The sequence below is a fragment of the Sus scrofa genome, chromosome 16 (assembly GCF_054392235.1).
Source record: "Sus scrofa isolate SSC_HxYL_T2T_F1_AM1 chromosome 16, Sscrofa_HxYL_maternal_Yorkshire_Landrace_v2.0, whole genome shotgun sequence".
NCBI classification, from domain to species: domain Eukaryota; kingdom Metazoa; phylum Chordata; class Mammalia; order Artiodactyla; family Suidae; genus Sus; species Sus scrofa.
This window is the reverse complement of record NC_139398.1, coordinates 84,243,758-84,258,052: the sequence shown is the minus strand read 5'-3', so window position 1 is coordinate 84,258,052 and position 14,295 is coordinate 84,243,758. Positions and strand designations below refer to the sequence as shown.

At 40.0% G+C, this 14,295-nt stretch overlaps 1 protein-coding gene across 6 annotated transcripts in view; it reads left to right on the top strand.

The window, feature by feature from the left end:
- MARCHF6 (membrane associated ring-CH-type finger 6) overlaps positions 1–14,295 on the top strand; it is an 84,787-nt gene that overhangs the window by 19,712 nt on the left and 50,780 nt on the right. For 4 of the 6 annotated variants that reach the window (NM_001130535.1, XM_085001507.1, XM_085001511.1 and 1 more), the window contains 4 exon segments: positions 2,195–2,291; positions 3,069–3,142; positions 8,226–8,369; positions 13,685–13,757. In NM_001130535.1, coding sequence (NP_001124007.1) covers positions 2,195–2,291; positions 3,069–3,142; positions 8,226–8,369; positions 13,685–13,757 — 388 coding nt within the window. 6 annotated transcript variants of the gene reach the window in all.

The following is a 14,295-nucleotide window of genomic DNA, read 5'->3' as shown; positions in this document are numbered from 1 at the left end:
CCATCCTCATCCTCTGCTTCTTGCTTGTCCTGGCTCTGAGCCGAGTTTCCCTGGGCTGAAATATGCTCTTGAGGAAACTGGGGTACTCAAAGAAGGCTGCCTGCACACTGCCCCTGGAAATTGCAGAAGGGGAATGTGGTTCAGTTTCGTTTGTGTTAAAACTTTGGTTGCAGAGGCCTGTTAGGTGGGATGATTGGGAGATTGGTATTGTATCACTAGAGCTCACAGTCTTCAATTGATGCAGTTCTGACCAGAGAATAAGCTTTTGCCATGGATGTTTCCATTAATTAAGGATGAAGGTGAAAATAGGAGGTTTGAAGAAATTCCAAGCCTGTGTTGTTCTGACCATAAATGATGCCAGTGCCAGTGTTATTCCCAGTAATGTGCTGGCAGCTTCTAGGAAACCACATCCCTCAAATGTGGTAGCTGGAGTGTCTGGTTTCAAAGCTGAAGTTGAAAAGGCACAGCTATGTAACCTATGCCTAATTTGACTCAAGCTGGACAACCCTACTCGACTCCATTGCAGGCAGGATTGGCATGTTGATAGCTCTTCCGTGGGTGGTTGTTGCATGACCTTTTCTGTGTTGTCTGGTTTATTGACAACCAGGGAGACTAGTGTGCTAACCACTTAGGTTACCCTGAAAGTTCAGTATCCCTAACTTTGACAGATGTTGTTGAGCAGCCCAAGACTGAGCAGTCAGAAGTCACTGATGCTCTTAAGTGGCTGGGACTTTGCCACACTGCCCTGTGTGTGCACATCCTAGTCTGGCAGGTGCTGGGGGTTGATTATTAAATCCTTTTGTGGTAGGCTCTGGGTTGCAGTTATTCCTCATTAATGAGGAATTCCCTGTAAAAGAGTCAATCAGAAGCTTTTATCAGGCCCTTCCCTCTTGCTCACCCTGCCACTGGGCCCTCAGATTGCCACTTGGGGTTTGCACTTGGCCTTGGTGGATCATTGAGAAGATGGTCTAAATAAAAAGTTGCAACCAGGTTTTGGTTGGTGGTCCTGTGGCAGGACCACATTAAAGAGCTAACAGCAAGATGGATCTGTTTCAGTCATCTGTGTGTCATCTGCCACCCCAGGTAACTCTGACAAGTAGTGCCCTGAGAACCACTTGGGGTGTGGGCAGGGGTGGGGTAGGGAGGGGTGTGGAGGGAGTGAGGAAAGAGCTGCTGCCCTCTGGCTGTGGACCCTGTAGCCCTGAGCTCCCGTAGTTTCTGCATAATGCAGCCTCTCTGGCGCCTTCACAGTCTTGGGGTACTCCCCCCATTTTGTGTGTGTATCTCCCTCTAGTGGTGAGAGAGGTGTGTGTGTGTGTGTGTGTGTGTGTGTGTCGCCTTCACAGTCTTGGGGTACTCCCCCCATTTTGTGTGTGTATCTCCCTCTAGTGGTGAGAGAGAGAGAGAGAGAGAGAGAGAGAGAGAGAGAGAGAGAGAGAGAGAGAGAGAGAGAGAGAGAGAGGGAGAGTGTGTGTGTGTGTGTGTGTGTGTGTCCCTTTAGTGGTGAGATATCTCCAGGTCCGCTCACTGCTGTTTTTTCCCCCAAGATGTGTTTTAATGGAGTTTAAACTTAGGACTGGACTTAGGATTTTAAACTGTTAGGACGTGAGCAGTGATGTGATTTTGCATATTTCTATTTATAATTTGTTAGTAATGAGAGTGCGATTTTAAATAAAGCCACTGTTTGTTATTTTCAATTTTGATTTATTTACAGAGTTCTCGCACAAACTAGCAGTTGACCTTTTTGTATAAGAGAAAATTTGAAAGTTTCAGATATACTTGCTTGTCATCCTGATCCCACCTTTCATTTCTTCATTTTTTTTTTCTTTTTAGGTCCACACCTGTGGCATATGGAAGTTCTTAGGCTGGGGGTTGAATCAGAGCTGCAGCTGCTGGCCTACATCACAGCCACAGCAACACCAGATCTGAGCCGCGTCTGACCTAGACCACAGCTCATGGCAACGCCAGATCCTTAACCCACTGAGCAAGGCCAGGGATCAAACCTTCCCGTCCTCGTGGATACTAGTTGGATTCTTAATCCTTTGAGTCACAAAGGGAACTTCCCATTTCTCCATAATGTTTATTAATGTTTTATCTAGTGATTGTGTCTTGCTTTAACATGGACTGTTTTAGTTTTTGGTAGTCTTTTAAAGTTATAGCCAAAGATAATTCGATATTTCTTTTTCATTAATAGACATATGTAGAGTGTGTCGGTCAGAGGGAACACCTGAGAAACCTCTTTATCATCCTTGTGTATGTACTGGCAGTATTAAGTTTATCCATCAAGAATGGTGAGTCATCCTTTTAGGAAATTTTTATGTCTGAGCTTCACTTTTGTTACCTTGTAATAAGGGGGACTATTTTAATGAATTTTCTCTGTAGTTAATTTTTAAAAAATTGTATTGTGAAAATTGGGAAATTATGCATATTTCTTATTACCATACCATGACATTTTGGTATATTGTCTTCCAGGTACATGTGAGTACCCATTTATGTATTTCTACTGTGGAGAGCTTATTTTGTTCATTGGAAGTATTAGAGTTTTCTAGTTTTGCTTGGCATGGTTATAACTTACATTTATGAAATGCTTTGTGTCAGGTAATACTCAGTGCTTTTATACATCTTTACCCATTTAAACCTTAAAAACAAAACTGTAAGATGGAATATTGTGATAACGATGATGCACATGAGGAAACTGAAGCATAGAGAGGTTCAGTAACTTGTTCTAGGTCACACAGCCAGCCATTTAGTGACAGACCTGCCATCAGGTAGCAGTATCATCAGACCAGTATTAGAACTGATGTTGATGCTTGGAGATTATTCTGTGTTCAGGTGACTTTGAGGAGATTACAGTTTACACGAATTAGTTAATTTGTTCAGTTAATCTAAACTGCTTTGTAATAGTAGAAATACATGTTTTTAATCTTTACCTGTTATAGTTCATTGCTCTTAGAGGGCATCAATGATAAGAATATTCTAAATTTAAAATTGTAGAAATTCTGTGATATGTAAAATTTAAAGTTTCTTTCTTATGAACACAGTACTTAGGAATGTATTTGTAATTGCAGCTTAGTTCAGTGGCTGAAACACAGTCGAAAAGAATACTGTGAATTATGCAAGCACAGATTTGCTTTCACACCAAGTAAGTTCTTTAGTATATTTCTAGGTTTTAACTGGCTGTGTAAGTGTTTAAACAATTTTAAAGCAACTGTTTTCAATTTATTTTGTCTTTCATAGAAAGTACAAAATTTTTTCTACTATATGGCTATAACACTTTCGATTTTTTTTTTTTTTTTTGCTTTTATAGGGCCGCACTTACAGCATATGGAGGTTCCCAGGCTAGGGGTCCAGTCGGAGCTACAGCTGCCGGCCTACGCCAGAGCCACAGCAATGCCAGATCTGAGCCACATCTTCGACCCACAGCACAGCTTATGCAACGCCAGATCCTTAACGTACTGAGTGAGGCCAGGGATAGAACCTGCAACCTCATAGTTCCTAGGTGGATTTGTTTCTGCTGAGCCACGATGGGAACTCCAGTTTGTGGGATATTTCTTTTTCCCTTTTTTTATTTTTTTATTTTGGACAAGTTCAAATATATACAAAGGTATAAAGAGTGCATATGTATCCATCACTCAGTTTCACCAATTTTCAAGTCATAACCTTTACATGTCATTACTTATGCTCTTGTTCCCTACTTTTCCATCCTTATTAAAGCAAATCCTATTACTTACGATTTCATCTCTATATATTTTATCATGTGTCTCTAAAAAATAAGGGTTCTTAAAAAAAAAAACAGAGCTGAAGTTCCCGTTGTGGTGCAGTGGTTAATGAATCCAACTAGGAACCATGAGGTTGCGGGTTTGATCCCTGCCCTTGCTCAGTGCGTTGACGATCCAGTGTTGCCATGAGCTGTGGTGTGGGTTGCAGACGTGGCTCGGATCCCGTGTTGCTGTGGCTGTGGTGTAGGCCGGTGGCTACAACTCCGATTGGACCCCTAGCCTGGGAACCTCCATATGCCGTGGGAGCGGCCCAAGAAATAGCAAAAAGATAAAAAAACCCCACAAAAAACAAACAAACAAAAAACATAGCTATAATACCATTATTCACCCAGAAAAATTATTGATGAAGGAGTTCCCGTTGTGGCTCAGGGGAAACGAACCCGACTGGTATCCATCAGCTTGGGGATTCAGTCCCTGGCCTTGCTCAGTGGGTTAAGGATCCCTCATTGCCATGAGCTGTGGTGTAGGTTGCAGACGTGCCTTGGATCCCTCTTGGCTGTGGCTGTGACCGTGGTGTAGCCTGGCAGCTGCAGATCTGATTAGACCCCTAGCCTAGGAACTTGTGTATGCCACAGGTGTGGCCCTAAAAAGTAAAACATAAAAAATAAATTTAAAAAATTTTAAAAAAGGAAAAATTAATGATGCTTTGAATTTATCGAATATCTATCCCTGTTCAAATTTAGGATAGCTTTTGAATTAAGATTGCTATAGGTAGGGAGTTCCCGTTGTGGTACAGTAGAAACGAATCCGACTAGGAACCATGAGGTTTCGGGTTCGATCCTTGGCCTCGTTTTCAGTGGGTTAAGAATTTGGTGTTGCTGTGGGCTGTGGTGTAGGCCGCAGACATGGCTCAGATCTGGTGTTGCTGTGGCTGTGGCATAGGCCAGCAGCTATAGCTCCAGTTGGACCCCTAGCCTGGGAACCTCCATATGCTGCAGGTGCGGTCCTTAAAAAAAAATAAGCAGGAAAAAAAGATTGTTTAGGTTGAAATAACAATAATAAAGACAAAGATTTAATTCACTTTTAAAAATTAAGACTTGAAGCTCAGTATTTTATAAAACCTATGGTAAATATTTTGTAAGTTTTTAAAATTCCACTTATATTTTATAATTCCTTTACCTGTTGGCTGATATTTAATGTTGTTCATCTTAAATAAGTAGAGGTTTCTACTGGGAAGTAATCAAGAATTTGAAGCATATTTTCATTCTTAGATACTACCACATGGCCCTCCCCCCCTTCCCCAAAGGTGGGGTTTTTTTTGTTTTTTTTGGAGGGGGGTTTGCTTTTTTTAGGGCCGCACCTGCGGCATATGGAGGTTCCCAGGCTAGAAGTGCAAACCGTACTGCAGTTGCCAGCCTACACCACAGCCACAGCAACATCAGATCTGAGCTGCGTCTGCAACCTACATTATAGCTCAGGGCAATGCCAGATTCCCATCCCACTGAGCGAGGCCAGGAATTGAACCCACAGCCTCATGGTTCCTAGTTGGATTCGTTACCGTTAACGCTACGACGGGAACTTTCCGAAAGGTTTTTTTGTGTTTAATTTTTGTTTTGTTTTGAGTGTCTTGAATTGCTAAGTATAAATTCTGTAAATTAGTTTTACTTGGTTTTTATGTGATGAGTATATATGAATATGATTAAAATCATTACCGTTTCACTTTTGAAGCTTTATATTCATTGAGTTCAAAAAAACAGCAATTTTGTTATTTTTTAGTTTAATTTTTTTAGGGCGTAAAAACTGTACAGCGTAAGGTTTATTGCAAATCACAAGACCAAATAATGTTTTCATGACATTTGATTGATAGGAAATACTCATCTGAGCTTTTTTATTTTGAGGCCAATAAAAGCTTGTGTTTGTACCTTTTAGTTTTCATTCGACAGTCATGTTCTCTGTCAAAGAAAACTACTGGTTTAATGACTTGCTCCTATGTATCAAATATCTTCTTTTTTTTTTTTTTTGCCATTTTCTTGGGCCTCTCCCTCGGCATATGGAGGTTTCCAGGCTAGGGGTCGAACTGGAGCCATAGCTGCCGGCTTACGCCAGAGCCACAGCAACGAGGGATCCAAGCTGTGTCTGCAACCTACACCACAGCTCATGGCAATGCCGGATTCTTAACCCAACTGAGCAAGGCCAGGGATCGAACCCGCAACCTCATGGTTCCTAGTTGGATTCGTTAACCACTGAGCCACGACGGGAACTCCCAAATATCCTGTTATAAAGTAAGTGATCTTTGTGGATGTGTTGTAAAAAGTTGCCATTTGTTAATTGTTCGTTCCTTAATATTTATTCATGTGAACAGTTTTGTAATAGTGTTTTCATAGATTTTAGATCACTGATTTTAAAACTTTATCATAATTACTTGTTTTGGCCTTGCTGGAGATAGCTGTGGTGAAGCAGTGGTTTTCATTGGCACCGTTTAAGAAGGAAATCTATCTAAAATGTGGTAAATAGGTTCTGGTACCAATTCCAAAGTGTGTGTGTTGGGGGGGTGGTTTTCCCTTCAGTAAGCAATTCTGCAGGCACCAGCTGGCTGTCCTACAACTTAACTCAGTTCCAGTACCATCTACCCCAAATTAGTATTTGATTCCACAGGTTGAGGACTCAGTCCTGAAAAGACTGGGGCTCCTCATACCCTTTCAGATACCATTCTCAAACCCAGGCTGTTACCTGTTCTTTTGACTTTCTGACCAACTGTCTTTATTTGTTTATTAAATTATGGACATCCTATGGCATATGGAGTTCCTGGGACAGGGTTCAGATCTGAGCTGCAGCTGTGACCTTTGCCACAGCTGTGGCAATGACGGATCCTTTAACCCACTACACCCGGCCAGAGATTGAACCTTCATTCTGGTGCTGCAGAGACACTGTACATCCTATTGCATCACAACGGGAACTCCTGACTTTAAATTGGAGGTTCCCAGTGACCCCTTCCCTGGATTCAATTAATTTGAATTGAATGGCTGATAGGACTCAGAGAAACATTTTACTTACTAGGTCATCAGTTTATTATAAAAGGATGTAATTTAGGAACAACCAGATTGAAGAGGTGCATGAGGTAGATGGTATGTGGAAAGGGAGAATGCACCATTTTCCCCAAATCTACTTGTGTTCACCAACTTGGAAGCTCTCTGAACCCCAGTCCTTTGGGGTTTTTATGAAGGTTTCATTACATAGGCACAATTGATTAAATCACTAATTGGCAATTGATTCTACCTTCAGCCACCATCTCCTCCCCAGAGTTTGGGAGGGTGGGGCTTAAAGTTTGAACCCTTATATTTCTTGGGTGATTTCCCCTGGAAAACCCACTTCGTACTACCCCCTCCTCCAAAATCATTTTATTAGCATAACAAAAGACACCTTTATGGCTTATGTTGTTAGAAAATTCCTAGGGTTTTAGGATCTGTGAGCCTGGGACTGTGGACAAAGACCAAATATATATGAAAATAGTGGGGAGAGGAAGGGTCTAACAAACCCCGTAGGCTGTTTGCCCCTACAGGAAGTGACCCTGCTGCAGATTTTGTTGTTCATTTTGAGTGCTATTTCTAAGGCTGATATTGGGGGAATGGTTTTTCCCTGATGACAGGCCATCAACTTCACCTTTTGCTCCTGTTTGCTTTATATGATCTTTTATAGTTTTGGAAGCCACATAATTGTTTGACGGCTAAAATATGTGTAAATTAGCCTTGTAGGAGTTCCCGTCGTGGCACAGTGGTTAACGAATGCAACTAGGAACCATGAGGTTGTGGGTTCGATCTCTGGCCTTGCTCAGTGGGTTAAGGATCCGGTGTTGCTGTGGCTCTGGTGTAGGCCGGCGGCTATAGCTCCAATTAGACCCCTAGCCTGGGAACCTCCATATGCTGCTGGAGCGGCTCAAGAAAAGGCAAAAAGACAAAAAAAAAAAAAAGTGTAACTTAGCCTTGCAAAAAGCTCCTGGTTCTGGAGTGCCCGACGTGGCTCAGTGATAGCAAACCTGACCAGCATCCATGAGGATGCGGGGTTGATCCCTGGCCTCGCCTACTGGGTTAAGGATCCGGCACTGCCATGAGCTGTGGTATAGGTCATAGATGGAACTCAGATCTGGTGTTGCTGTGGCTGTGGTGTAGGCTGCAGCTCAGATTTGACCCCTAGCCTGGGAACTTCCATATGCCGCAGAAGTGGCCCTAAAAAAGGGGGGGGAAGAGTTTCTGGCTTTGAGGGATGTGTACTTCTCTGGAATCTTTTTTCCCGCTCAGAGGCCGTATTGTTGGCTTCTATATTTCTTATGTGATTTGCTCTCATAAATGCCTTCTGGGTAAATGTATTATAATTATTGTATTCATTTTTCTTACAGGGAAAAATATTTAAGTGCAATGCAAATGCTGAAAGTTAAGATAGTTCTGTATGCCTAGAAATATGTTATTTTTGAATCTTTATGAAATTATATTAACATTTCCCCCCTTATAGTTTATTCCCCAGATATGCCTTCACGGCTTCCAATCCAAGACATATTTGCTGGTCTGGTTACAAGTATTGGCACTGCAATACGATATTGGTTTCATTATACACTTGTGGCCTTCGCATGGTTAGGAGTTGTTCCTCTTACAGCATGTGAGTATTCGTCCCTCTCAGGTTGGAGTTATGAAACATTGCATAACTATGTCATGTTATAAAGTAATCATCATATTTTTGTTTGAGTTATATTTAGTTATTTGATATTATAATATCATGTATTGGGAAAGCCAGTAGAAAACATTGTTCTCCCAAATTAAGAAGCATTTTTTAATAGGTTGGTTTCTTGAGTGAACATGGGAAAGAAAACTATAGCATACAGAGGCTAATAATGAAAGTTCATTATTTGAAAGAGTGAAGTTCCATTGTGGTGCAGTGGGTTAAGAATCTGACTGCAGCAGCTTGGGTTGCTGTGGAGGCTTGGGTCCGATTCTGGCCCAGTGCAGGGTTAGAGGATCTGGCATTGCTGCAGCTGTGGTATAGGTGAAAAAGAATTGAAAACGCAAAATCAAACCATAATTTGAAGGAACTTGAATTTTATTCCCTGAAGTTTATTAGCACTTTAAGGATGGCAAAAAATGAATTCTTTTGAGATTTTTTTTTTAATCCCACTTTAAAAAACACTCACATATCTAATAGTGCTGAATAATTGGAAGCATATCTTTAAATAAAAGGCTCTCTGGGAGGCTGATATACTAATAATCCTTAGTTGATTCCTTTTAGGTTGTTTTTGTTCTTAAAGACATGGGAAGGCCTTGGTAGTATATGGTGCCAGAACATACAGATAGGATTGTTTAGCTTTAAATGCTAACAAGGCTTTTGAATAAGTATAATTAATGTTCCCCTGTCTCCTTAAAATAAAATAAACTCTATCATTTATGAAAATGAAAATCTTGGAAGAAATACTAAATAGCAGATAGCTACTGTTGAGGAGTGAATTAGTGAACTAGAAGATTGAGCAAGGAATTTTCTAGGATGTAATTCAGAGGCAAGAAGTTGCAAGTATGAGGGAAAAAATTGAGAGTTGGAGGCTACTTCTAATTGTTTCAGTATCTGTCTAGTAAGTAGTTCCAGGAGGTAAAAGATTAAAAGAGAGCTGACTGTGATAAAAGAAAAGGCAAACCTAGAAAAAAATCTAAAGTTTTCCAGTGCTGAGTAGGGTGGTGTATAGATGTTATGCTTCCAAATTATCCTACAAAGTAATGAAAATCAGACTGGCATCAGACTCAATTAGCAACATTGAATGATAGAGCACAGCAGAATGTCAACATTTGACAAAATTTTTGAACCTAAAATCTTTTACACATCAATTATTCTTAGATGGAAGAGCAAAATAGAGTCATTTCAATAGATGCAAGTTTACCATCTCAAAAAAAGGGAAAAAAGTGAGAATATATTTTACTAAAAGAAGCAGGTAATCAGAGAGAAAGTTCTGAGTTACAAAGAGAAAGAAACAAGTGCTTCTTATAGCTAATTCATAATTATTTTTAGCCTAAAATAATTAACAATTTTTAGGTACCAATCTGAAATTAAAATTCTAAATGAACTAACATGAGAGAAATTGGGGGAGAATAAAGCTTTTTCGGTTATTTGTCTCATTCGTGGGGAGATTATAGATACTTTAGTTGAAAACAGGGAAATATAGTGTAACTATGCATTAAAAATACAGAGATAACCAAATAGAGTCCATAAGCAGACCCACACCTGATTAACAGCAAAAATGCCACCGTTCAGGGGAGGAAAGATGGCCTTTTCAATAAATGATATGGCATCAACTGAATGGGCATATGGAAAAAAACACACCATGTCATTGCCTCTCAACTGACACAGAAGTCAGTTCAAGATGGATCATAAACCTGAATGTGAACAATAAAACCAAAAAACTTCTGAAAGAAACTATAGAACAACCATAAAAGAAAATCCTGAGAAATTGGACTTAATTAAAATTGAGAATTTTAGTTCTTGCTTAGATACCTTTAAGAGAGAAAGGCAACCTACCACGTGAGAGAAGACATTTGCAGTACACAACCAACAAAGGACTTGTATCTAGGGTCTTTAAGGAACTATAAATCATTAAGAAGGCAGACAAGCCAGTTTAAAAGTGGATAGGGAGAGTTCCTTGTGGCTCAGTGGTAGCAAACCTGACTAGTATCCATGAGGATGTGGGTTTGATCCCTGGCCTCCCTCAATGGCTTTAGGATCTGGCATTGCCACGAGCTATGGTATAGGTCATAAACGCTGCTCGGATCCCACGTTGCTATGGCTGTGGTGTAGGCTGGCAGCTGCAGCTCCGATTCGACCCCTAGCCTAGGAACTTCCATATGCCACAAGACTGGCCCTAAAAAGCAAAAAAAAAAAAAAAAAAAAAGTGGAAGGAGTTCCCTGGTAATGCAGTGAGCTAAGGATCAGGGTTGTCACTGCAGTGGCTCTGGTTGCTGGTATGGCTCTGGTCTGATCCCTGGCCCAGGAACTTCCACATGCTGCTGGCTTGGCCAAAAAACAAAAAAAAAAAATAAACAAAAAAAACTGGATAGTAGATTTGAGCAGGTGTTTCTGGAAAGATGAATATGTGAATAGCCAATAAGCACATGAAAAGATGCTCAGTATCATTAGTCACAAAAGATACTGCTACATACTCAGCAGAATGGTTGAAATGAAAAGAAAGACAGTGCAAAATGTTTTTTAGGACATGGAGCATCTGAACATGTGTACATTGATAGTAGCCATATATATGGTGTAGCCACTTTGGAAAGCTGTTTAGCATTATCTACCAGTGGTAAATATTACAGATATTATGATCCAGCAGTTCTTTTTATGGGAATGTAGCTAACAGGAATAAGAGCCTTGTGTCCACTAAAAGACAGGTGTGTAAGAATGTTATCAGTGCAGCTTTGCTAATAGTAGTTTAAAACTGGAACCACCCAGATGGCTATCAACAGTAGACTGGAGACTGTGGCTTATCCATACATGTAATAATACATCGTAGAGAAAAAAAAAGAGCTGGCTTTTGTGACGTAGGATAACATGGATGAACTTCACTTTGATAAAAACAAGCCAGGAACAAAAGAGTATGGGTTGTAGATTGCATTTATAGGAAAATTTAAAATAGGCCAAATTGATCTCTAGTGATAGAGATCAGAATAGTGATTACCTTTTGCTGGAGATGCTGACTGGGAAGTAGCTTGAAGGAGTCTTCTGGGGATTAGAAATGTTGAGAATCTTAGCTGGGTGGCAGTTACTTGGATAAATACTAATATAAATATCAACTAAGACATCCACTTAAGATGTATGTAAATTTTACCTTAATAAAAAAGTAACGAAACTTAAAGGTAAATAAGAAATAAGATGGTGAGTTTTTATCTTAAGCAATGGAAATAGCAAACAGTGAATACAATTTGTGAAGTCTGACAAAAGACAGGAAAGACAAGAAAGGACGGCACAAGAAGGGGAATAAAAGAGAAGGCTAAGATTAGAGTATTTGTGGTCAGAGGGTTTAGATTTCTCTATTGCAAGATAGAGCCTCAAATTGTTTATGTATAAAAGTGTTCTACTTTAAGAGGTAAATACAAAGCAGCCCAAGTTAATGCTAGAAGGATTTGTTAATAGATGCTGACAAAATAGAGGAACAGTATTAACCAGATATTATTTGAGATGAAACACTTTACATGAGGAAAAGCATTGTATCTCATACTGATAAAAGGCATAGTCTACTAAGAAAACAAGAATTTTTATGCACCAGAAAACAGGATTTAGAAGAATGTAAAACATTCACAGTCCTAAGACTAACACACTTTGTTGAAATTAGTGTATCAGAGTGTCAAAGATTAAGTAAAGACTTGGAGCGTTTGAGTAACAGATAACAAGCTTGATTTCTGTTCTGACTTGTTTATATGTACACTCACACACATTTTAAGGCTAAATTATACCACACAGTAATATTCTGTAACTTCTTTAAGTTAGCAGTGTAGCCATGGCTGTCTTTTTATGTAAGAAGGTATTGAGCTACTTTTTTTTTCTTCCACCTGTGGCATATGGAAGTTCCCAGGCTAGGGTTTGAATTGGAGCTGCCACAGCAATGCCAGAGCTGAGCCGCATCTGCAACCTACACCTCAGCTTATAGCAACACCAGATCTTTAACCTATTGAGTGGGGCTGGGAATTGAACCCGAATCCTCATGGTTGTTAGGTTCTTAACCTGCTGAACCATACAGAAACTCCTGAGCTACCTTATTTTTAAGTGTTCTAGTAAGGAGGCCTTTAATTTACGAATTTTTTTCCTTTTCTTTTCCTTTTTTTTTTGTCTTTTTAGGGCTGCACCCGTGGCATATGGAAGTTCCCAGGCTAGGGGTCGAATCAGAGCTGTAGCTGCTGGCCTGCACCACAGCCACAGCAACTTGGGATCCGAGCTGCGTCTTCAACCTACACCACAACTCAAAGCAATGGTGGATCCTTAACCCACTGAGCAAAGTGAGGGATGGAACCCGCGTCTTCTTGGATGCTAGTCAGATTCATTTCTGCTGAGCCACAAACGCGAACTCCTGAATTTGTTTTCTTATCTGCAGACAATTGGCTTGTCAGTTTTACTTTGTTATAAGCGTACTTGCTTTGAATATTTTGATACACATATGTAAGTAATTTATGTTACAGAAAATCTTTTTTCTTTCCATTTTGTCTTTCCGTTTTGACTTGGCCTTTGAAAACAGCCATGTAAGTCACTATATTTTTGGTGCAAGGCTATAGGGAATGCTTAAACTAATACACAAGGGCTGGTTTGAAAGAAAACCTCAGCCCTTGGGCCCCGTTTCCAAATCTGTCTGTTCCTGCCTTTTCTAAGAGGATAAGGGAATGGTTGTGTCTTCACACAACTTCATCTTTTCCTCATGGCCAGGTTTAAGATTTTTGCCCTGCTGAGACCTTCAAGTCTTTATTTTTAAAACATTGGTTGTTAGTTTGCTATTCATAGCATTGAAGCATGTATTCTACCGAAAAGTCCTCTTAATTTCAGAACTGTGTATTCTCAGAACTTGATTTTCATGATCAGACTTCAAATGAATTTTAGAATTTTCGGTTAGCAATTCTCCGTATTCTAATTTTGGAGTTCTTTTCTTGAAAAAAATTTTTTTCCTTTTTGAAACATCTAAGCTCATTCAATAAAAACAGGTAAGTACATCTAGAAAGAATCTAAGCTTTAAACATGATCGTGTAACATTTATTCTTTGTTGTCACTATTTTTAATGCTTGACCTTTATTTATTTATTTTATATGTTAGTATTTTGAGACTCAGGCTTGCAAAGACTAGACTGATATATTTCTTTAGTGGCATTCCCAGTGTTCCACTTCACTCTGTTTAATTAAGTGACTGTCTGAGTTTATGGTGAGAGTTGTGACTGTATGCCGTCGTGCCTTTTTTGGCAGGCCGCATCTACAAGTGCTTGTTTACTGGCTCTGTGAGCTCACTACTGACACTGCCACTAGACATGCTGTCCACGTGAGTATTGAACCTTGTCAGGATGGAAATGGTGCTCATTTTTCCTCCATGTACTTATATTTGTTGTAGTTTTCAAAGTCCTTCTGTGCCAAGGACAAATAATTTGTGTTTCCTATTCTAATGGTATACAGTGTTATGCACCATATGTAATGGTATATACCGTTACAGGTGCACTGCAAGTAGCTGACATATATAAATGATGTTTTAAAACATACTTGTCTGAAAGGACTGTTTGGTGATGGATGGAGGGACAACTAGTTAAATATACTGCTATGTAGTGCAAGAAATGTACTATTCCATATAGTCATATGCTGGGAGTTCATTTATTTATTTATTTTAGGGCAGCACCTGAAAGTTCCCAGGCTAGGGATTGAATCAGAGCTGAAGCTGCTGGCCTACACCACAGCCACAGTGATGCCAGATCCGAGCTGCATCTGCGACCTACACTGCAGTTTGTGGCAACACCACATCCTTTAACCCGCTGAGCCAGGCCAGGAACCAAACCTGCATCCTCATGGATACTAATTGGGTTTTTAAC